The sequence below is a fragment of the Arctopsyche grandis genome, chromosome 8 (assembly GCF_051622035.1).
Source record: "Arctopsyche grandis isolate Sample6627 chromosome 8, ASM5162203v2, whole genome shotgun sequence".
Taxonomy (NCBI): Eukaryota; Metazoa; Arthropoda; class Insecta; order Trichoptera; family Hydropsychidae; genus Arctopsyche; species Arctopsyche grandis.
The window spans coordinates 23,194,860-23,221,367 of NC_135362.1; the positions used below are offsets into that span (position 1 = coordinate 23,194,860).

The 26,508-nt window shown below is 34.5% G+C and overlaps 2 protein-coding genes across 3 annotated transcripts in view; one reads left to right on the forward strand and one right to left on the reverse strand.

Annotated features, from left to right (window-relative positions):
- Window positions 1–26,508, forward strand: part of LOC143915452 (uncharacterized) — a 668,062-nt gene that overhangs the window by 379,000 nt on the left and 262,554 nt on the right. The gene's annotated exons all lie outside the window — the stretch shown is intronic.
- Window positions 2,454–22,736, reverse strand: LOC143915455 (oxysterol-binding protein-related protein 1-like). 2 transcript variants are annotated; one of them, XR_013260911.1, is made up of 11 exons: window positions 22,131–22,652; window positions 21,791–21,951; window positions 21,482–21,679; window positions 21,259–21,403; window positions 20,755–20,900; window positions 20,456–20,677; window positions 20,103–20,387; window positions 18,876–19,161; window positions 18,511–18,808; window positions 2,853–2,915; window positions 2,455–2,760 (listed from the first exon to the last, which is right to left on the reverse strand). XR_013260911.1 is itself a non-coding variant. In XM_077436117.1 (10 exons), exons 1-10 carry the CDS (start codon window positions 22,270–22,272, stop codon window positions 2,909–2,911), a joined length of 1,890 nt encoding a protein of 629 aa, XP_077292243.1. In that variant the 5' UTR covers window positions 22,273–22,736; the 3' UTR covers window positions 2,454–2,908. The 2 variants fall into 2 exon arrangements, 1 of the variants encoding a protein (XP_077292243.1); XM_077436117.1 differs by having other exon boundaries at window positions 2,454–2,915; window positions 22,131–22,736.

Sequence of the window (26,508 nt, forward strand, 5' to 3'; positions counted from 1 at the left end):
ATTTCAAACATTTTTAGAATTACTTTGACGCAAATAAAATAGGCCATTCTATCTCTAGTCAACATAAGAGGTATTGTTACTTTATCTTACATCTTAGATTTTCTTGTGTCATGACCTAGGTTAGGATTCAAAAGGCAAAAAATTGTAATAGATTTACATTTGAGTTTGAATTTAGCAGTTTGAGCGTTACAGGTGTGGGTATTATCATGGTTACATTCGGAAACAATGTTAGGGAGAGTATTAAACATGCGTTAGAAATCACAGAAAGGCTTCGCAGGTGTGAAATACAGGCTTAATGTCGGATGTTGGTAGCGTATCCCGACAGAATCCCGATAGCAACTCGTGGTTACTGAGGCGAACCGAAACGGACTACTCCACTGGATTATATTGTACATTAAGGGATGAAAGGAAATAAATACGTACTTACTTCTATGTAGGAAATTGATAAAATTTTAATATAAAGTACCTTTCTAGAATCTAATCTACCTTTTGCTCTACTTTATAGAAGTACAGGTAAAATTACACAACTTAATAGTACATACACAGTTCAATGATAAACAATCATGAAATATAAATAAATTTAAAGGAAAGTTTTTCAAAATGAAATCTAATAAGATGATAAACCTATTTTCCAATTTCCTGCTGTTGCAAAGTTCACATTTAAGCCACTTATAAAAGATAAGCGGGGAAGGAATTCGCCGAATAACAACTCGACATAAACGAACTGCTAAATAAGCACAATCTTGAAGTTGTCAAGCTTTAACTTGACATTTTAGTATTGAAAAACAAATTATACGGTATAAACAAGTTAAAAAGATACGATTGAGTATAGAAACATTGCAATTAAATTCGCAGCTTTGTCTATAGAGTAAAGATTTTAAAGGCTTTAGTAGTCGGTGGGCTTTCATTTCATAAAGATTAAAGCAAATTTTATGAAATTCATTGAATTCATATTTATAGTGATGACGTATGGTTGTAAAACTTGGACATAAAACGCCAAGATGCTACACAAAGTCCATTGCACTTAAAGAAGTATGGAATTTTGTATGCCAGGCATAAGGAGAAGATATAGGAAATGGAATATGTGGGTGAGAAGTATGACAAGGGTAGTGGAAATAGTGGAGATAGCGAATAGATTATATAAAATGGGAATAGGTGGGTCATGTAGCTAGAAGAAATGTGGACAAAAGAAGTGCAAGAATGGTACCTGAGAAAATGTAAAAGGGTGAAAGTAAGGTCGCAAGGAAGATGTGTAGGGTGAGAAGAAATGAGAGATGCGCAAAACAAAGAAGCGTTTCACCCAGCAGTGAATGGTAAATGGCTGTAAACGATGATGATGATGATGACATATAAAATATGCTCATTTTTGTATTATAAAGAGCCTCAATAATTTAACCAATACTAGAAATCTATTCATAGATCAATCAATTTTTGTACATATGTACATATTTTAGTTTTTACACTTTAGTATGATATAATGGCAAATGCTTATTTACACGAATATAAACTTGAGAGTTTCAAATTAATTATATTTTAAGCAAATCCAAAAATTTGTGATGTTTTATTTAAATGATAATTCATTTAAATGACACATTAATGAGAATATCTTCATATTGTAGATCAAATGAATAGCATATATGTATTGAATTGATATCTGATAATTGAGTTTTTTTAGTTGCTCTAGAAAGTTCTATCTCAAATTTTGTTTACCTATTCAACCTCCGAATAATCAAAGTCAGATATCTCCAATACCATAATCCACAAAGTGACACTTTATCCACGTACATTTTCAACACATCTGACAGTGTTTTGTATAACATTTACATAGTAACGTTGATGGAAGATAGACGCGAGGTCACGGCAAAATGTCACGTACCACCGAAAGGGTTAATCCAACGACATTTTCCATGACGTCACACAAAAATACACAAAAAATTCAATACATACCTAAATTCATGTTCATGGTTGACGTCATTATCGGTGGTTGAATCAGGATCCATGTTCCCCGCGAGGGGGTATTTATCTTCTGATCTTCCCGTTTACTTCTCCAACTGTTTAAATTTTCAATACACCATGTCCCAAACGAGTTAATTTATATGTTATACAGTTCTACGGGTTGGCATTAACCTAAACGGAAGGTTTATTTTTTGGTTGTGTTAGTTGTGTGTGCGAGTTTGTTAGCAATCAAACGTAACAAGCGTTCATCACAGTAAGCATGCTTTTAAGGCAAATAAATTATATCGTAAACGAAACGAATATGCGTTGTGTGAAAATTTTCAAGGTAAACACTTCGTCGGCACTTTATTTGAGTGGTGGAAAATAAATACGGGAAAAATGTGTGGAAAATGGTAGAAGAAAAGTTTCCTCGGAGGTTTTAAATCACTGTCGCCCATTGTGGAAATTGAGGTTTGAAAACGGAAAACAATACAGTCTAGTCACAATAAAAGTACAATAGAAGGCAAAATATATTTATATTACGTGAAAAAAATTCATTGTTTACGATGTTTACATGAAAATGAGTAGATATGTATGTATATCTGAAAGGAATGAAAAAAATGAAGAAAATTTTAATATGTAATGAATTTTATTAAAATTATAACAATACATTTGAGCAATTATCACAGCGGATAATTTTGTACGTAATGAATAATAAATATCTTTATATTTTAGCTCATATTTTTAAAAAGTACTTTTAATAGGAAGGTTCAAAAAATAGTTGTCATTTTCTTGCAAACTGTAAACCTACACATTTCATAAAACCTAAAACGGTAAGGTACATAAATTAACATAAAATAATCAAAATTGATGAGATCAAAATAATAATATTCATAAAAGATATTTGAGATACAAACAAAAAGCTTTCAAGCATGCGAACGTTTCCATTAACTTCGAGAGATGTAAGCATTCTTTAAACGCTGAAACAAAACAAAATAAATAATAACGTAATACAATATTTATTCATTCAATATAATAACAAACATAGTTACAATATATTTGAATATTTAAAATGCGCATGCAAACTTTAAATGCAAATCAAAATATACTAAAAAATACTACAGTACAGTACATGCTCCAACGCGACGAGTTTGCTATACAGTTTAATAATCATTTATTAATCAATGAAATAAATATAAACCCATTTATTAAACACGAAATTTATGAACATATGTATGTATGGTCAAACGATAAACAGCTACAGAGACATCTATAGACAAATTTTTGCAGCGTTTTCTAATCAGCAAAAATCGAGATGCTGAATAACTCGAAATTTTGCAAAAGAGGTGGGACAGGGTTGCCAATTTGCTTGAACCGTTTTAATGAAATTAGATAAATTGGCAAAATATGATAGGAAAAGATCAACCTTATATCCAAGGTCTGGCCAGCAGCATACTGGATAGAACCCGTGATCACTCAATTGAAAGCATCAAATGCTAATTATTGATCTATGCTGCTGGTTATAAGTATGTATGTACGCAAGGCAATCAAATAGTTTTCAGAAAGTGATTTTATTTATTGCTAATTGGGAATTAATTTATCAGATATTCGCAATAATGCTATACGATCCTTACCTATACATATGTACAGACGTGTATTGGTAAGTCAGTTTGAAATTGTCTTTGAATCTGTGAGCATAGATAGAAGTACAAAGCTAACACTTGAAAAGAGCTGATATTATAAAGGCTTTCACAGACATTGAAAGACAATAGATCAAAGAAACCATTTTATGAATGAGCTAATCATTTTAATAAAGATTTGAGACATCAAAGACGGCGGTCGCAGTATCATAACCATCAACTTCGGTTTCAGAACGTGCTATGGAAATGTAATAATCGAATAGTAGTGCAAATTAATTCAGAATATTCTGAAAGATAAAATATGTAAGTATAATAAAAAGTTTTAATTTTTTCAGCAAGGGGAGTATATCTAGACTGGATGTAAAACGAAATGCTTTAAGGTCCGTTTATATTATCCAGCACTGGACATCAACAGCTCGGCACAACTATGTACGGAAAAAACCAGTTCTATTCATGATAAACAGCACCGCTCGTTTTAGGCACGTTGATACTTGCTTTAGACGAGTGCAAGGCAAAATACTTATATACATATATACATAAATTGCTTGGGTAGTATCGTCCAGTCAAATATTAATATACACCTGGCAACACTTTGGATAGTACGGGTGCATTTGCCACTATGACGTCACGTCATGCGTGAATATCGAAGAAAACCGGTTCTACTTGATATGTTTCGGTGACATGTATTGCCGTATAATGTGAATATATCGTGACCGTTTTTTGGATACGCCACATAGACGTTAGGGATCACATGATAGTGTCCATATGAAATGTGCTAAAGAATATTTTTTGTACTGTTTTTAACAAGCAGTTGCCGGCTTGAGCTGTGCTGGTATGAACGAACCTTTAACCTTGTGTGGCAACAATTTGCGCTTGACCTCTGACGTTTCAATGAGCATTCGGTATTCATATATTGTTCGCCAATACCCGGGAATGAATGAGAGTTCTCACAGAAAGGGTGCTAGAATAAATCATTTGAACGTACACATGCATACAAAATAAGCGCCTATTTCAATTCGCTATCTTTTTATTTACATTATGTATTTGGAAACTTTGTGAGAGATGTACAATGTTTATTTTACAAAAATTAGTTTATACACGTAAAACGTCTCAACGTTGAAGTACAAATATAGGCTGTATATACGTATGTATATGTACATATTAAAATAGGTAGAGCTCGTGGCTGAAATGGCGACTTGAGTGGTTTAGATAGTACCCTCATCTTAAACAAACTGGGTCGTGGATAAAATAAAGCGAAGAAAAAAAATTGTACAAACCCAGGTTCAATTATTTCGAAAACTCAATTTAATTTCTCAAGAGAGGGAGAAACAGGTCGAGTAAAAAAATTCAAAAGAATCAAGAATTTTTTTTTTTGCGTTCATTAATGGATACTTTGCCGTCGAAGATATTTAATTACGGAGAGGCTTAAGGGTGAGGGGACGATGATTAAAACCGATAAAAGCGAAAGTTTAAATTGAATATTGTCGTTGATGGATGAATGCTTATTACGTGAAAATTTCGGTTTAGTCGTATTTAAGCTAAATATAATAGAACTGAGTATGAAAAGACGTTTGATGTAAGCGGTTGACAAATTTGCTTTTGAGGGAACTTTTCCAATGTCGAAAATGCCACTTTCAAGTCAAAGGATAAAAATTTGTAAGATATATCATATACATAAATTTTTATAGTACTATTTTTACATTACATGGTACCTACATATACATACATATATACAATATATATTATATGTATGTCACAGTGAAATTATAATTACACTGACGTTTCAATAAAATCATATCTAATAATAATTAAGTTTTCACTACGGAAATTACATATTGACAGTTGGATGAAAGTGAAATGCCATTGTTTTAAGATTATTGTGAGTGCGTCGCCGACACGAATCGTGCCACCCAACGTCACAACCCTGATCATCTCCATTCCCACTCTTCTCATGGTCCTCTATTAGTTACGACATGCGAAAGCAAACACATTATAATATCTTATCAACTCAGGTTAGGTTAGGTTAGGTTAAGTTATGGTTGGTAGTATGACGTGCACTATCGCATGGTGCATTAGCGATCGAATTACAAATTTACTGACATTGAGAAGTGAATTTGTAATTCTATTGTTACATCCGTACTCACTGCTTGAGTGACAGAAATTATAATTTCACTGAAAATAACAATTTCACCGTAACATGTACATATATGTATTTTTGTATGGACAAGTATGGAGATTTCAAATTTTTTTTTTTAAATTTATCAGCCTGTATATACAGCCTCATACAGAACTTATATACTTATGTATATAAGTTCATAAGAATGAAGAAGATCGCGCCGTGAAAACTGACGAAGCCACACCCACTGGATTATTTGTACACGGACGGCCGGGTGAGCGTGCGAGAGATAAAGCTTTGTCTATGAAATTTTCCGTAGCAAGAGTGATTACAACAGATCCTTTAAGATACATCGATAAATAAATCTCTGGATTTTGTTTCTGATAATCTTTTATCGAACGAATTAGAGCACGGGGTAAGACAGATAAGGCTTCTGAGATAATTCTCAGGAAAAATTACCTCACAAACCTAACCAACAACTTCATCTGTCACAGAAGATTTGTGTGAGAGGTTTCGTAACACGGCAGACCCATAAATATGATTCAATCCATCGTGCATAAGAAAGCTTCAAAATCTTTCGAACGATCACAATGAAGCCAAAATGTTCAGTATTTACATAGTTAGGCAACATTGTGAGGCCTGATAAGGCTATATAAGAATTTTTTTGGAATTTTTCAAACAAGTCATCCATCAATTATATTGTATTGTGAATAAATACCATATTTATTTTTATTATATATCAATCATATGTGCCATGATAGGAACTACCTCAAGGCGAGACCTACATATCTAACCACATGGTTAGATATGTAGGAACAGTTACCAAAAATTTTGATACACACCAAATTTGCGAGAAATACATTATGTAAATCGGTAGCAGTATATAAGATTCAACAAATTCAAGACGCTAATAACTTGAATTTGCGAGAAACTGAGGGGGAGGATAGCAATTTATTGGATCCGTTACAACAATTAGGCAAAAAATCGGAAAATTCTAACAGGAGACCGTCAATCTTTGTTTTAATAACTATAGGATTTCGCCAGCAGTATATTTGGCCGGGACTTGAACCCATGGCCTATTTGTTGGTATGCAATAGCTCTAACAGTTGACTGCGGTGTACCACATACATATGTACATACATATATGTGGAAAAGTATTTTCTAACTACATAGATAACTAGGCAAATCTGTCCATCAATACATTGCATAATACTTAAGTAAGATAAGAGTATGACAAGAAATATGTAGTATATTACATATATCTGGACATAATACAATGTATGTCACAGTAAGTTAGAGTCACCTAAATACCATTTATAGTAAGCAAAAAATGGACCGCGAAAATCCGCCATTTGTACGATTTCATGGCATTTAAATCGGAAAATCCGCTGTGAAAAATTTCAGCTTTTCCTACGAATTTCAACAGACACTCGTACGAATCCCGAATGTAGCCATTGACGGCACCAGGTGCGTGTCAAGGACCCGATTTGTGAATCACTCACACTTTCAACGGAAGGGCTAAAGCCTTGACCCGATGACCCAAATCGCACCCTACCCTACTAAGGACGAAAGTGCGTCACGCACTGCAGGGCATTAATGCCGAGGACCTGCTCTATCGAAATTCAATAATGTCACAATGGAAAATATCTCCAGAATGGTACCAATTGAAATCATATACTATTAGTATATTAACCAACAGCATAGATCAATGATTAGTATGTAGTGCTTTCAATTGTGTGGTCTCGGGTTCTATCCTGCTGTTGGCCAGACCTTGAACATGTGCCTCCAAAGTCGATTGTTTCCAATCAGAGCTTGCCAATTTATCTAATTTTATTGAAACGGTTCCAACAAATTGGCAACCCTGTCCCATTTCGTAAAAATTCGAGTTATTCAACATCTCGATTTTCGCTGATTAGAAAAAGATGCAAAAAATTGTACATAGATGTCTTTGTGGTTGTTAATCGTTTGACCGTGTTTAATAAATGGGTTTATTCCAATTTATATAATTAATAAATAATTCTTAGATTATATAGCATACTCGTCGTGTTGGAGCAATTTGTTAGAAGAGTGTGCATGATTGATTGAATAAATAAATAAATAAAATTTGGATCAAAGCAATTGCATTCGATTAAAATTGTATTAAAATAAATAAAAGCCGAAATATTTTTTTTACTGATTCCAAACTTTTCAAACAAATACGCTTTATAAATATACATATAGTACACGTATTTAAGGTTAAATAATTTTCAAAACTGCACATCGATTAGCACAGATTCGACAAGTGCCAAATAGTGCCACGAAATCCTTTGCCAAGTTCTTATATAACATACATACATATGTAGTGATATACATAACATGCGAAATACGTGCAGAATACGGAAAAATCTGCCCCGATAAGAAATAACGAGGAGATTTTCCCACTGATTTCCCATTCTCGGAATTCCTATGGACGATTGGGATTTGACCCTTCGTCAAACCAATTGACAGAGCGGCCTGCAGGAAAAAAAAACACGTCAAATAGCCTCCCCATCGAGATGTCAAAGTCTTTTATACTGTCGTATGTATATAAATCCTGGAACTCCGAGAAAAGTAATCGATTCGAGTGTGAGCGTTAATGGCTTTCCGATACGCAACTAATAATAATACAACCGGATCGTAATATTGTATGTGTTTTTCGTGGGGGGAGGAGGAGGTCGAGAAAAGTCGTAAAAAGAACGCTTCGATGGAAATTTAATAACGGAGGACGAAAAATTCCGAAAAATAATGGGAGAGCGAATTTCAATCGCGCAAATGGAAAAACCTGTTACGAAATAATAACAAGGGGTAAATTGCGACGGAGTGGAGTTTTCCGTCGAGCGGAAAATCTTTCACATTCAAGACTAAATCAAAGGAGAGGGTGGATAATTTGAAAATGTTGTACGTACATACATACATACATATGTACATGGGTTCGGTCGGAAAATGTATGAATTTTCATTTGCATCAAAGGGAAAAATTCTGCCTATATTCCGAACGATTTAAACTTATCGCATACTAATGGAGATCAAATGAAACATAACATATACTCGTTTTCGATTGAAACATTTCAAATATGAGTCGCATTTCCGATCGAGTGATTTTCGTTTGAATAATCAGTGATTCATCTCCAAACATAATACACACATTTATATACTGCAAAAACATTGTTGTGATTTTAATGTAAATTAGAGAGATAGGCCTCGTATTACGGTTGATCCTTAATTAAACTCTACTGTATATTAACATCTATTTATGAAACTTTCTGTATATAAATTCCGTATCACGCAGCGATATATGACCTTGAGGTGTTATATAATATGTATATATGTATATGTAACGGTGAAAGTGTACATTTCGTTAGTTCATGCACAAACTATGTATTAGGCACAAGTCTAAGTATCCTTAATCATTTATCCATCCTCTATGTACACATATATGCCTACCCTGGGTTGCAATATATTTAATATTAGCGGAAACAGAAATTATAGAAACGTTGTTATGTGGTTTCCATAGGATGTCCCTTTTAAATATTTGACGTTTTGATAGCTCAAAAGTTTGACAGCTAAAAGTTTCATGCGACGCTAGTGAGTCTATTTAAAGATAGCTTTTGAGTGTTAGAACTTAGACTAACAAACTAACAATGAACAAACTAGTATGTTCATAACGAACTACATAGTTTTTTCATACACAAACTATGTAGGTACATATTAGGCATAAGTCTAAGTATCCTTAATCGTTCCCATCTTCTAAGTACATATTATATTGAATGGTTACTCTATAATATTTTTAATATTAACGGAAACGGGAATTATAAAAACGTTGTAATATGGTTTCCATAAGATTTCCCTTTTAAATACTTGATGTTTTGACAGCTTGAAGTTTCAGGCGACGAATGGTGAATCTATTTGAAGATAGGTTTTGACTGTTGGCACTAATACTAAAACCAATAATTCGCGTATGAACAAACTAGCATGTTCATGAACAAACCAGAGTCAACACTTTGACTGTAACATTAACATACATGGTACTATCCAAATTGTTCAGCATTGCTCGGGTGGTTGAAATTTGGGAATTAAAATAGATTTTGCATAGACCCAAGGCTCTAACCCTTTTCAAAAATTGCCAAATAATATGTCAAAATTGGTGGTTATAAATTCAAAACTGTAGATTTGCATAGTGGACAAATGAATATTCTTCTTTATATAAATATACGCAGTAGATAATTTAATTTAATAGTAGATAATTTAATTTAATAGTAGATAATTTAATTTAATAGTAGATAATTTCATTTAATAGTAGATAATTTCATTTAATAGTAGATAATTTAATCTAATAGTAGATAATTTAATTTAATAGTAGATAATTTAATGGTTCAATTCCAAATGGACCGACGCTAAAACCAGAATTCTCAATGCGTCACCACATACATAATGCACACACCACAAAATAGCAGCGAATATATGTATGAGCAATCATGAAACTAGTCGCAATGTAACGATAATGGGAAAAGCCGATTTTGCAAAGAACCGTCTCAATAAATTACATCAGATAAAAATAAAATCGGCAAGCTTTGACAGGAGACGATTTGACGAGACGAGGATTTTAGACTCAACCAAATTTCGTCAGTAGATATCAAAATGCAAGAAATTTACATCTGTGTGTATATGAAGATGAATGTTTGTTTGTTTGTCTGATATGCAAATCTACAGTTATCAATAATTTAGAACCAACAAATCTTCTAATCATTTTTAAACAATTTCAGTCCACTCGGGTAATCAGCTAATATTACTATAATTGATTACATGGTTTTGAATTGCAGCTAAGGATTGGGCTCAGGACTTTCGCTGCTGGTGAATTGGTTATTTTGATATATTTTACCATAGGGGGCTAAACAGATTGCCCAAAAGTGGCACCTAACATCGAATTAGAAATGCACGAAAAACCAAATATCGGAAGGCAAAGATCGAAAATCGAAAGATCTTAAGTCGAAAGATAAAAAAAAGGGTGCATGGTAAACGGTACATACTCACTTAATTTGCGCGAGCAGGATACAACAGGAACAAGAGGAACAGGCTTTTCCTCCCGTATTCTGCGCGCGCACATTAATACGGTAGGAAAAGCCTGTTCCTCTTGTTCCTGTTGTATCCTGCTCGCGCAAATTAAGTGAGTATGTACCGTTTACCATGCACCCTTTTTTTATCTTTCGACTTAAGATCTTTCGATTTTCGATCTTTGCCTTCCGATATTTGGTTTTTCGTGCATTTCTAATTCGATCCCGTGGGGTAGACCCGTATGTGAGATTTAATTTTCTAGCCTAGAAGAATGCATGTATGAATGATTAGCTTGGCATGCATGCGTTGAAGAATGGTTGAGTTGTCATCCTGTCCATGTGAGACTTAGCGAATGCTTAGATCCGTGTGGCACTCCGCCGATTGAACAATGTTTTAAACTCATTTTACTATGTATCTTGACAGTCAGATCCTATACGTATGTTTGTGGGTTTAATGATATAATTCAAAATCTGTGTTTGAATACTATTCTGGTAAACTGTGCAATCTAAGACAGCAGTATGCGGGTTTTCAGATACGAATTCCGGGAATTTGGGACAGGACGATTGATAAAGAAAGAGTCTCTCGAATTTGGAACAGTCCTGACCGAAACGGGACAAGAGGGGGATGAGAAGGAGACTATCGATCGCAGCTCGCAGTCCCAACCCATCACGTCAGGGGGATAAAAAGGGGGTTCGCACCGAATATGGCCCAGGTCCGGGTCTCTGTTGAATGTCCCGAAAGTGAAAGTTAAAACTTTAAGCCTGTTGCCGATAAGTTGCTAACGAATAAAAGTATGAGATTGCAATCTATAATACGTGCATATGATATACTAGTCAGTTATGTATTAAAATTTTAAACAAATTTATATAAGTTTAGCTCGCAAATCCTCTTACGGGACGCAAGTCAGATTATACCCAATGCAAATGGAGAGGAAAGTTAAATAGGAAATATACCTACGTGAATTTCGATATACTTATATAAACTAATTGCATGGCCTAACCTACATATGTACATAGCCTGCTTCTCTAGTTGCAGAGTTTATACGGTTCTTAATTTAAACAAAGGACCCAAGTTGGCAAGAAAGTTCAATTGGAAATGCTATTAACTATGGACGAAATATAAACAGGAGACAATGAAAAAGACAAGGGCGAAAACACACTGAGTGGTACGGGACGTCACGTCTTTTGGCTCACCGATGTGACCGCTTTATAGTGGGGGTTGCCCTAAAGGTACAATACAACAACTGCTATCGTGCTCTCTTCGAGCTACCGAGGGGTCGCAGATGTTTTCAGATTGACACGTGCCTAACTTTGAGACCATTCTCAGGATGAGAGCGGCCTCTCTACGTCGCCGTGTATTTATATCTTCGAATTGTTTTCTTTCTACCGCGTCATTTAATTTCCGCTCATCACTGTATGTACATTCGGTGGATGGAGCTACTTAACCGACGGCCATAAATTGATTTTGAATTAATTAGTTATTATTATTATTATTTATTATATGTACATAATTATTATTATATCTTCATGTTATATTTATTTATTGTATCATTAATTTATATTATCTATATATTATTTAAATGGACGATGGGGATAGCACTAATCTCCCTATCGGCTGGAATAAAAAGCTGTTATTATAATTATTCGTTACAAATTGATGTCCTGCATGTTCACGATTAATTATGTTTGGTATAATGAGATACAGCGGTATACATCTCAATTGATACAAATCTCAAAATATGTGGGGCTTTTTACTTTTGTGTCTCCGTACGCGCGTTGTGTTTTCATTCGCGCGATGTGTCTCCATGCCATGTACATACATACATACAGACAAATATCCGTGTGTTCTAATTTGGGTGCAGTTAAATATAAGGAAGTCTACTTGTAGAATCTAGCCTTTTCATTTCTATTTAAATTCTGAATTGACAAGAACACTTACGTGTGTGAGAGTTTACAAAACATTTTTTTTATATGTATACATATCTACTTGAAAATAAACAGCTCAAAGGTTATACATATATATGAACTTGCACATGCTGTGTTCACACGAGTTTTATTATCGTATTACAGAAGATGTATGATCCGATTAGTCTGTCGCAATTAATCATAAACTCGGAAAAAAGTTGGAAATATATACATATATGTACATACATATGTAAGTATGTAGAATGTAGGTCCTGTTGTAAATATTTATAAAATAAAATTGTTAAAATACATTCGGTTTCACGTAGCAGTCTAAATATGGTAATAGAGCGAGAAATTTACATAATCAAACTATAGGAAAATTGTTGTTTGAAATTCAGTCGGGACCTTTTTGCGTTAAGCGAATTTAGCAAGTAAATCGATTAGAATTTTGAGCAGTTTATGATTTGCAAACCTGCATACGAAGGTAGAAAATTTAATTTAATGATCAAAAAAAAAAAATGATAAATATATTTGTTCGTTTAATAAGTACATACAATATGTAGGTAATTGGCTGTTTATGGTGGATTTTTTCGAAGAATTCGTCACCGCTGAGCAGACGGAAATTTGCAGGCTTCGCTTAAAAGCAGCCGGGCCCAGAGAATTTGTACCGACTCCTCCCTCCCCCTTTTCTCAGCCCTTTTTTCATATATTGTTTCAATATCATTTTTTATTTATTTATTTAATGTTATCATAATATTTGAAAATCAAAATGTTACATAAAAATGACAAAAGTTCAATCGGAAAAGCTGTATCGTAATAGTTATGCAATATAAACCTTCAAGGCACTACATACATACATATAAGATAAATCACCCAACTTTTGAGTGATTTTTTCGGATAATCTTCATCAAATGCAATATGGAGATCATATTGAAACACAATAACTAGACCTAAATGACAATAACTGAAAAAATATTGTAACGTGGAAACATGAGAGAGAGTACCCACTGTATCCAAGTATCCACTTGTCATAAGTGCATTCGTTGGTGAAAAATAGATACCACGGATTAGGCTAACAGGATTCAAAAAGTGCCCGAAAAAAGGATACGCTGGAGTTTTCACAGACCTAGGCGAGTGCGTGCGTAAACAATAGACACATAAATGGATCAGGGAAGCTGTGATGTGCAACTTGTTCATTATGAGGAGGTACACACAGTAGATCAGATCATTCTGGAGAGAGCAGTGGTTCCGTGTGGACCTCCAAAATCGTTGAATAAGTGCTGTGAATCGACTTTTGCCTTTCATTTGGATCCAGAACCCACCCCTAAGCTACATTATTGACGAAAAGGTATTGACCGTAAATAAGCTAAAACGATACTGTATAGTTTTCCACTCGGATCGATTTAAACAGTGCGTGGACTTCGATCGACTTAAACAGCGACGTCTACGAGCGATGAATCGTCTCAACTATAAACAACCTATACAAACTGCAATTTCCAAATATATGTGCATATGTACGAGTTTCATGAGCTAGTCTACGAGCAATGAATCGTCTCAATAAACGGTACAACTAGTCAGTAGACGAATCTTACCGTTTACGAGCATTCTCATTTTAATCTTCACATTGGCTATTTTTGCATTAATATTGTAATACATACATATGTATGTTAAAGATAAGGATTATCTTATTACTATTATTAAGGATTATTGCTATTGAATTGGAGATGTCAAAATAACTATACCCATTGAGAAAAACTAATTTTAATGTGCATATTTGATACGTAAAATAATTTTCTATAGAAGCATTGTATTCATTATAATATAAATGTTATTGTCATTGAGAAAAAAAAGGGATAGATAATTTATATCGATGTGAAGCCTTATAAGATTATAAGTGTATTACACTTCCCACTCGTACATACTGGTGTATATATCATACGAAATGAAGAAAGCATAATTCTCAGAGATAAATTGAATTTATGTTCTTGATACAGTATGGCAGATATAAATACATTTGCGAGGCTTTAGCGTCGAAACACATTTGAATTGTCGTCTGAAAACCAACTTTGAAATATAATGCGGCTCGTGACACTGACGTCGGAAATTTTGGAGAGGTTTTAGAGAGGCTTTCATTTCCGAACCTCAAATAAAGCATTCGAAATATCATAAGTGTAGCAAAAAACGCCTACGTCAATAGAAAAATGTCAATCCTCACTCACATATAGGACGAAATGTTTCATATTTCAATACTCTGGGAATGATTTCAAGCCCAAATATAGACAGAGGTGATCTATTATGCAATATAGGCTTAGTGTGTGAGATTTTGCATGGAAATAGCGTATCGATTATGCATCGGAGGTCGCATATTCGAACGATTTCAGGTTCGTTTTGTGTGAAGTCATATTGACATGTGATTGGATTCGTGTCTGTATATGAGCGTGAATTGGTTCGTCGATTGATCTGTTATGATGGAATTTTCTACTCGTTTTGAAATGCTGATGTATTTTAATCGCCTTTTAAAGTGCTTTAATTAAAATAAAGTTTGATTGTTTAAATGTTTTTTTAATTCAATTCATAATAACACTTGTATATTTTTAAATCAAACAAATTTTGTACGAAAACTATTGCGATTCTACCTATATAATGCATAGTTTTCGGCTATTCGAGAAGGCGTAGTATTGAGTCAAAATTTTAACAAAAGAAATTGTAAACTGCCTCTTATTATATAATACTAGTGTTGTGCCCGATGGAATATCATCGCATGGGTTATGGCATATTAAGCTTTAGTAAAATTAAAAGAAATGTGTCGGTTTTGTGTTCGATCCAAACGCGGTCGTATTTTTTTCAAATATCTTTTAAACATATTTAATTTAATATTTATATTTAATTGTTAAGTATGAAAAAAATATGATAAAAACTACTTACCTACCTTCATATAAACAATAGAAAAATTAATAAATTAATTAAATAAATAAATTTTCAATAGATGGCGCTAAATGCTCAGAGACTAATTTGCCTAGAGGAAACATTGGTAGCAAACAGTATATATAGAAGGTTTTTATTGATCTATTATTATGTTCGTATTATATTCGTACGTTTTGTTGGCAGTGTTTTAACTGTGACGTACATATGTATGTCGAATCGAAACGACTATTATAGTACGGCGAGCGTTATCTTACAAAGACACGCAGAATAGCGATATTATATATGTGATGATATATATGTATATATTTATGTGTACTTAAAAACATTCTTTTAGTTTAAATTTCTAAAATCTTTGTATAGTCTTCTAAAATAAGACTTTAAAAATACATGTAAACACATCTATGTATATGTGTGTATTTTAAATTTTTTTAACGTATTGATATTTAATGACTTTTTAAATGGCATTTTTGACATATAAAATACACGATTAATTAAGAAACATAATGAAAAATCAAAATAAAGTCAAAATTCCGCTAGAATGATAACTGTAATAGTTTTCATGAATCATTAAATCGTTAAATAATCCAGTTTAGCACAATTACATATGTACTTTATAGAAGTTTTCAGTTTTTTTCAGTTTCATTTATAGATTTCTATGGTCTAGTTGTAAAAAAGATCAATACTATATATTTTTTATAAAAACATTTTTTTTCCATTTTCAAATTGCATCACAAGTTAAATAAAAAAAAGTAAATAACAAAATAAAAGCATATGAATAAATAGTGCTCAGGTTTAAACTTAAATCATAATTAGAAACGGTGCATAAAAATAAACATTATTTTTAAATAATGGAAAAACAGGTAACGTGCACATAGCATCAAATAATCAACAAGCAATCAAATACAGATAATGATAATAATAAAAGTGTGCATTTTACCGTATATATACAGTGTGAAGGGGTTAACATCAATCATGTCTCAAAGTGGTGAAGGGTTGGTTTTGGGTGAGGGTTGGTGGTGGTTATTAATTTATTTTTTTAAATTTGGGGGGGGGGGTGTTTTCAGTGTCAGTCGACCATTTTGTATTGTTTTTGTTATTACCGCACGTGGAGGACGTACAAAATGGTGGAAAACGTCAAATCGCGATTTTCGTGAGGGTGAGAGGTGGTCGGAAAATCGAAACGACAGACACGCGCGACCGACGCGAGCCACGACCCGAGCTAAACTGACTCGCAAAAGGCGCGACCCTTGCACGCTCGATATTTGCGCAAATTGTGACTAGGGGTGGAAAAAAAACCGAGGCAACCCCAATGTGTGGGGTGCATTTGATTATGTGCGACTGATACAGTGAGCCCCGCTGGAATTTCAAATAGTACCCACATAATTTGCAAATACTCATATGGGGGGATATAACTGCCGTTGGCCATGCGATATTCGTTGGCCACTTCAATTAAATTAATAATAAATTAAAACAGGGCTTTTTTCCCGTGTAACGAGGTGGAACTGCGTTCCGGCACCTTTTTTATCGGCATTTTCCATGTTTCAAACGGGTGACCGTAAAAAAGTCGACAGTGAAAAAGTCAAAAATGTTCGTTTACCATGCATACATATGAAAAACGGTTAGTATACATATCAGTGGCGTGCGGTAAAACTTTCTCTTCCCCCATCGTACATCCTCACTTAATTTGTGCGAGCAGGATACAACAGGAACAAGAGGAACAGGATTTTCCTCCCATATCCTGCGCGCGCACATTAAACAAGGCTGTATGACAAAAAGAGAGATAATTTCACCGCTCGCCACTGATATATATATTATATAATATATAAATAGTACCGTTTACCATGCACCCTTTTTTTTGATCTTTCGACTTAAGATCTTTGCCTTCCGATATTTGCTTTTTCGACCTTTTCACTTTCGGTGCCGTGAGGTTTCAAACGAATATTATTTTTAATATAATTTGAATATAATCTTTTCTAATAAAAAAACTTAAGGCAATAAGTGATTTCCGGCACCTTTTATTTAAAAAAAAGGCCTGCATTAAATTATTGTTATTAGTTAGTAGTGAACAGGAGTATCATTGAGGGCACAAATATACCCAGTAATGTCAAGAGATTTGAACAACATGGTCGAGTTTGAGTGATCATCCTGTGAGTTTGGACCGATTCAACCATGTTGGTGGCGACTACTTTACTTCCTTCCCGCCCGACATATTAAAGTCATGTTTACAAAAATGCCGTCGTTTCAATCCAACCGCACTTATACGTTCTTAATTTTTTATTTCAACTTCAAAATTGAAGTTGCTCAAAACTGTCGACAGCTAAAGAATTTAAGATTTTCATTTTGTATTAAAAATGTGTGTTGAAGGACTACAGATATTGACCAGTGTATAGTGTATGGCCATTTGAACTAAAATAATACATTGAAGCCAATTGACGCCTAAATAATATATTTCTTTTAGTTAATAAAGAACAACGGTAAACGTATTACTTAGTACATTGCGATCGCGCACGCGACAATACATAGTTGTCAGGAAAATCGAGAATACGGAATATCTGGCACTCGAGTTCTTGTTAGTGTCATAGTTCGCATGGGTTCCTCTTGATGGATGGAACTTTCGGGTTCCAGATGTTTCGTGATCGAAAAAGTAGTGACGTGTGCGAGATTGCTTTGTGCGGAATAATCACCGAAACGAAATTTAGCATGGCCAAGCAAGTCATTTAACTTTCAACGTAGATTTATTATTGAAATCTAAGCGTATTTGTATTCCTTTGCTAATTACATATTTTATATGACCTTTCTAAATGACTTGAAATAAATTTTTAGAATATCAATTTATGTATTTAACCTATAAATACTTTTAAATATGTACAAAAAATATTTTAAATCAAAGTATATATCTATATTATAACAAAATAAATCACCTCGATTTGTGCAGCATGAAAGGCTCAATATCATTTCTTGCATTCCGGTATACATGTCCTCCACAGGTCATAATTGTACTGCACGAACTAGCTGGACTCAAATGAGACAGCACATCGTCAAGCCCTGGTGAACAAGCCGATGAAGCTCTATCGGGATATTTTTCAGAATCAATAGAACGAGGAGATTTAACACCGTCTTCTCTAAGTGTCGGAGAATTGTCTCTGGATACATGAGGTGTATTGTCTAAAGAACTCAGCCCACCATCACCACCTGACACTATAGTATCACTATCCGATTCTGAAACACAATTATTTATTACAAACATATAATTGAGTGGAATTATATTTCAATAGTACCCACATACCTGGATTGAAGGCATCGTAGAATTCATCATCGGAATTGTCATAAAACCTGGACGGCCTCTTTTTCTTAATAGAACCCTGATGCTCGGACAACTGCTCGACGAATGATTGCTCCAATTCGTGATGCTCAGCAGCTAGGACTGCGAGAGCTTCTTCTAATACTCTACAACGTTCTTTTTCAGCTCTCAATTTTGCTCCACGAGTTTCATCGGCCTGCCGTACTAAAGCGGCACAATGCCGAAGTGTACTCAACAGCCGTTGACCGGTACTGGCTGCATGTTGAAATCTCTAGAACATTAACAATACAAAACTTATTAAATGAACTGATATTTAAGGCACTATTTTGAATATTCTTAACTGAATTAAGTCCTGGATTGGAAAATGGCAACATGAGGAGTATTAATATCTCTCTATTGCTTAATTTTTGATCAGCGTTCATTAAAATATCAAAAATTAGCTTATTACACCATAAAAATTATTTGTATCAAATTTAGAACTTAACAAATAATGTCACGTCTGAGATCCGAAGAATAGAATCAAGATATCTCAGTTAGGAGTAAAGACTTCATGTGAATTGATTCATTTCCATTTTACATTGATTTCAAACTGCTGGGTTATATTTTTTTTTAAATGCTTAAAGAATGATTAATGGTAGGCAAAAGACTGGTAGGAGGGAGCCGGAAGACATAGATAATGCTGCTGGTCAGACTTGGATATTTGTGACTCCAAGTCGATCGTTTCCTATCAGAGTTTGTCAATTTATCTGATATCATTCTTGAAATGTTTCCTATATCAAATTGGCAAAAACCATCCTACCCACTATTTGAATATGATTTCAAAAATTTATTATCTATAAAATAGATGTCCCGCTAATTCTTATATATAGTATTTGTATTTTGCTTATATGTCTGTATTCTTATATATATATATATATATATATATATGTATAAATATATATATATATATATATATATATATATATATATATATATATATATATATATATATATAGTATTTGTATTATGCTTTATGTATGGTCACAGTGACGCATTAGAGTACTCTGTAATGTCACTGTGGCAATTTTTAAAAAATTAAATAAATAAGTCCAATCTGTCAAACTCTAAAATTTCAATAGGTACACAGTTCACAAGTAGCAGAAAACATAACAACTGGTAGAACCTAATAAGGACATTGGGAAGAAACTGTTGAATGCTGTTATCAAAACAAACCATGTATGTTGATTGATGAAGGGTCGTTCCCATTTGTATGCTTTTTTCCAGTGCAGACACCAAAGCTCCACATTCGCCTAATTGAGATTCAAGCAATGCTAAATGATTGGCAGCAGCCGTCAAAGCATCTTGCATACTTCCAAGAGGTCTGCCACCTTCACCAGCTGTATCGTCTTCGTCGTCTACGTCTTCTACGGGGAGGACTCCGCTATTAGATCCACCCTCACAACCCCACAAGTAGTAGGCAGAATATGCTACGTGTTCTTTGAACGCTGTCATCCATTCCTGCACATGTACAATAAAAAATGAAGAACCGCAATAATTTCAGCCACATAATAAAAAGAGTCACATACCTGTCTCACGACAAGCGTCGACGGAGCAGCGTTAGATGGAACTCGGAGTCTATGCGATGTACCATCGGAGAAGTGCAACACTAGCAATGAATTATCAGTAGGTCCGGGAACTACTCGTGTACTGTCAAGATATTTCCAATCTCGACGACTACTTGAAGTTGCACCCGTGCTTGCGTCAGCTCTACATCCATAGTATGACAATACACCACGTTGCAAAACAGCCTAAGAATTTGTCAATGATTATACAACTATAAAAATAATTTAAGGTGTGATTATTTATAAAATATAAATATACAAACCCAGACAGTTTTCCAACCAAGAAACCGGGAGCGTTTTAACAATTGTCCTTCGAATCTAGTGGCAGTTCTTTGAATTTGTCTTAATGGTCTAACGCTTAGAACTTGTCGCATTTGACTATCCTTTGCTATATCTACAGCTAATTGACCTGTGATAGAAAATTATACCGTATAATAATAGATATGAAATTTATTTCTAACGATTTTTAGGAAATACTATCATATTTAAATTAAATACAATCATAGAAATCTAATCAATCAAGTATCAAAAATACTTTTTTAGTTTAAGTTTAATGGTATTTTTTAAGGATTATAAATAAGTATATTCAATTGCATACATATGTAGTAAATATTAATCATAATTATATTAATTATAATTGAAAATAACAATAATTTTCCTGCAACATATTCTTATCTTTAATAGTATTATGTATACCTATATAATAATGATTCCATTAATTGAAAAAAAATACAACACAACAATTACACACTTCAAACACATATTACCACTTATATTCCGGATAGTAGAATCGATTCCATTTTGTAATAAAATAACAGCAACTTGAGTATGACCCCGATAAGCTACACAATGTAAGCAACTGTTGCCTTGAACATCCACACAGTTAATGTTCGGTGGCTGTGAAGATCTCAGCTGCAATTTAGAATGACAATTTAAAACAATAACAAAATGAAAACCTGCTTACCTACATCGACATACAATTACACATACCAATTCATTAATAACATCAACGTTGCCTTCTCTAGCGGCAGCAAGTAAATTAAGTTCCCTCTCCCGTTGAGCATTATGTTCAGCTGCCAGCAACAATCGATGAATATCCTGAGTTTTTGATACGTCTCTTGGCACTTTACCTTCACCATTCATTAAATTCACATCGGCACCATGACGTACCAGCAATATAACAAGTTCCTGTAAATATTGAGACAATAAATATTATTGTTTTACTTTTAATCTATTCCTATGTACACTTTTAAATCCAAGTTATCAAAATTATAAATTATTTGCTTTGTAAATATTTACCTCATTTCCGATAAAGGCCGCTTTGTGCAGCGGAGTATCTCCCGCATCATTGGCAACATTCACGTCAGCTCCGTAAATCAACAATTGCTCTGCAGCTTCCAACTGTCCGAAATATGTAGACAAATGAAGAGGTGTCCAGCCCAAGTTACTTTTAGCTTTACCTGGAATTTATAACATTTCAAAATGATTTTTTTTTTCAAAAAGTCTTAACTTTACTGAAAAATAATCCAAAACTAACATTTTAGTTATTGCAGTAGTATTTTATTTTAAAAATGAATCAATTTTTAAATATTGAATGTATAAAAAATAATCATAATATTTAAAATAAATTAAAAATTACCTTTACAGCTGATATCTAAAACGATATTGCCTTGTTTGTAAGCTTCTAATAATTCCCTGACTTTAATAACATCCCCATTACGAGCTGAATAGAGTAGCGCTTCATGGGGGTCCATAGCTACAGCATCGTCGAGGTCATCCATGGTGAAGGTGGTTTTTTTTTTTTTACCTAATAGCCTATACAGGAAACAATCAACTTGGACGGTAGAAATAGAAGTGCGTCACTCATAGCTCAAATGAATAATGACAATAGTCCGGTTGTTATCTTTATTGTTATAGTAATCGAATGACAGAGTCGATGCAAATGGTTAGGTGAGTCGATGACCCAATGGCCTAGTGGTCCAGAGAATGATGCTTCAGCAGAATAAAAACAAAGCAACGCCCAAACGTCAGCTGCTGTCACCGATCAGCTGTTCGGCGCTTTTCTTCTCGGACGAATTTTCTTGGCCACGCCCAATGGGTCTGAAATTTTCATACATCTCGCTGAAAATAATCTGTTTGATTTTATTTTGGTATGTACTATATACAGTGCCGGTTTTAGGGGGGGGGGGTTGGGTCGGGCGGAGTCCGAGGGCGCCGAGTATGTTGGGGCGCCACTCCATGCACCGAAAATTTAAAATTAGGGCGCCAAAGACCCTAAAAAATTTTAGATTAGAGTGCCAAAGGCGAAACTTAAATTGATTATTTGAAATTGAAACTTATCTCCTGTCTACAATGTCACAAAATAATTTGTCACAATTTTCTAGGGGCGCTTAGAAAAAATTGTCCGAGGGCGCCATAGTTACTTAAAGTTACAATTTGTCTGCAATTCATTCAAAATGACAATGAAGTAGAAAACACATTGTCGTTGGATATGCGGTATTTGAGTATAGGGATTGAAATAATGGTAAACGGACTACTAGTCATATGTAAACCAGTCACAGGACAACCAGTCGCTCTAGATCGGTCACACGTGATCACCCGTCACACTAAAACCGGTCACGAGAAAACTGGTCGCACCCTAAAACTGGTCACACCCTAAAATTGTTCACGAGAAAACTGATTGACCGATTTTAGGGCGTGTCCAGTTTTCTCGTGACCAGTTTTAGGGTGTGACCAGTTTTTTTGTGACCAGTTTTAGTGTGACGGGTGATCACGTGTGACCGATCTAGAGTGACCGGTTGTCCTGTGACCGGTTCACATTTGACTAGTAATCACCGAACTGAAATAATATAACATCAATTGATGGTAAATTAATATATATATATTTTTTAAATTATTAGTGAGCAGGAGTATCATCAAAGGACAAAGTATAGTCAATAATTCTACTCAGTTCTAACTTTTTAACTTCAAAAATTGTACATAAGCAAGCAGGTGCAGTGTTTCCCGTCACCGTCTAAAAAAAGTATTTTCTCTGATTTTTAACTTAATTATATTCATTATAGCTCAATCGCATTTTTGATATCTTTCCTTTGGTAAAGGGATTATTGCAAAAATTGCGATCGCGCGCACGAAATCATTGCCACAAAAATCATGAATACGGAATATCTCGCACTCGAGTTTTCATTGCAGTTTTAGTGAGGTGCGTGAGATCGCTTTTTGCGGAATAATCACCGAACCATTCCCTTTGTATTTGTTTTACACGGTTCAGTGATTATTGCCCACAAAGCGCTCCTCCAAAAGTCACTAAAATCTCTATAACGGAACATTTGGCGGCCGAAAAGTCCATCATTCTAATGAGAACTCGAGTGCCAAATATTCCGTATTCGCGATTTTCATGTCAAAAATTGTCTTTTGGCGATCGCAATGAGCGTAATAATCTAATTACCGTTTTACACATTTTTTACATGGTTATAAATAAGTCTGTTATGTCCACAAACGTCAACGTGACAGTTTGACAGATCAACATTGGGCGTCATGAATCCGCTACAGAATCGCTGTAGACTGTGTTTGACGCAAAATAGCACGCTGATATACATATTTGAAAGTGAAAAGAACATATCTGAAGAATTATCAACCTGCCTCTCTATAAACATCACACCAGAAGACAAACTCCCAAAATACATATGCTCAAAATGTGCCAACACCCTTCACAAATACCACACGTTTCACACGAACGCCAAACGCTCTGAAGAGCTGCTCTTCGCCTTCTTGAACGACTCATCATCACTAAAAAAGAAAACCAAAATCGACAACGATAAGTTGAACATTAAAAATTTAGACATGGACTTTTCAACGGATACTATATTTTTAACCGATTTGCTTGAAGGAAGTGATGATTTTGATAGTGAATTTTTAGCAAATGACTCTACAGCGTTTTCAACTTTGCAATATTTAGACGGTGAGGAATCCGAATCTGACGATATCACCCAAGCCTTGCTGCAGAACGGTGCCAAGTTGACTAAAATCGCTAACGTTATTAAGAAGAATGCACCTGATTCTGCTTCAGATTCGTATGAAATTCATATGGAAATGGATGTGTTGGATTCCGACCTGGAAATCGTAAACGAAATCCTATCAAAAGAGTCTCAAAAGACCGAAATATCCGTGCCTGAGAGCTATGCTTGCATGTCATGTAAATCGGCTTTCAATAACTTCGATCTGCTCATCAAGCATATGGAGACTTGTGACTATCTCAAGAAGACTTGTCTGGACTGCGGTGAACGATTCAGCACCAACGCTCAAATGAGGAAGCATCTCAACATGCATAAAGTTGAAAATTGTATACATTGCGGAAAAGAGTTCGCCGATAAGGAAGCGTTGAAATCGCACGTGCAAAACGATCACATAGATCGCTCCGATGATGTAGGTTGCATATTCCGATGTAAGAAATGTGGTGTTGTGTTCAAAACTAAGAGTGAACTGTATGGCCATGTGAAATTTCATATAAAATCTAAGCAGCGGGATAAAAAAGGTCACTTCTCCTGCGACGATTGCGATGCTAGTTACTTCAGCATGACGCATCTTCAGAACCATAGAAAGATCAAACATAACGATGTTGATAGTAGGAACGTTTACAGGTGTAAGGTGTGTTCGACACTGTTCGTCGATAAAAATAAGCTGTACGCTCATATTAAGTTACACACTGATGTACTCGGTGATGGTTTGCACTTGTGTGATACTTGCGGTATGAGTTTCAATAGGGCCAAAGCTCTGTCCCAGCACGTTCAAACGCACAAGGTTAATAGTTTCAAGTGTGATGTTTGTTCCAAACGGTTCATCAGTGAAGACAGTTTGAAGAATCATGCAATTGTTCACGATGTGGAAAGTCAAATGTGTGAACTGTGCGGGCTTTCGCTTGCTGATGAGCATTCGCTAGTCATACACAAGATGACTGATCATTCGATTGATGTTTTATAATGTAAATTATCGCTATATATATATATATATTGAAAAATAAATAATTTCAATTTGTATATGTTTTTGTTTTATTTCAAACTAATTTTTTCAAGTTTTTGAAAATACATATATGATTAAGACTTCGTATTAGTTCATTTATTTTATTTTAAAATTTTATATAAAATTATTTTTTTTAATATATGCAGGGCCGCTGGGATAAAGTTGCAGGGCTTAGTATACTAGAGGGGCCCCATGACTAATATTGATATATTATATTATTCTAAATAAAAATACATATATTTATTTAATGCTAAATGTTAAATTATTTTTCGATCCACGCATTCTTTGTGTCTATGTGAAATCTTACCTGCTATATCATACTTTCATATCGAATTATATTAAAAAATAACCAATATGTAGATATTTTTCTATTAGTTCTGATAGATTTTTCGCATTTTAAAAATATATCTATAATATCTTATTTTTAGTAAAAAAATTAGCTCAATAGGGCCCGGAATTATTTTTCCAGGGCCCGAGATTCCTCTCAGCGGCCCTACATACATGTATGTATGTATTCTATAGTTTATATTTGTGCGGTAGATATCCTAGACCAGCGATTTACAAACTAGGAGGTGCGCCTCCTGATGAGGTGCAGACTAGTACAAAGAAATGCTCAAAAAGTTAGTTTATAACATAACATAATAATGTTGCGTGGACGTGAAGAGGGGGCTTCCAGAATCGGAGAAAAAGATGCAGGTGGTAGAAGGTGTTTATTCGTGTGCTCTCGTCGGCGCTCCAGGTCAGAATGGTTTCCAGGCTGAGAGCGCCCCATATTTATACTCATTGGGCACAACACACATACATACATACACATGTAAACTATTGGTCGATGAGTGGGGTGATCCCATTGGCCGTTGCATACGGCTCAATCATACAGCGAGGTCATTTTGGCGCGAACGAGAGATCAGGTGATTAGCGCTCGTAAGCCATCGGTCCACGAGCACCATCCACCTAATCTCTACGTTACAATAATATATAATTATAAATAAACTTTAAAAACA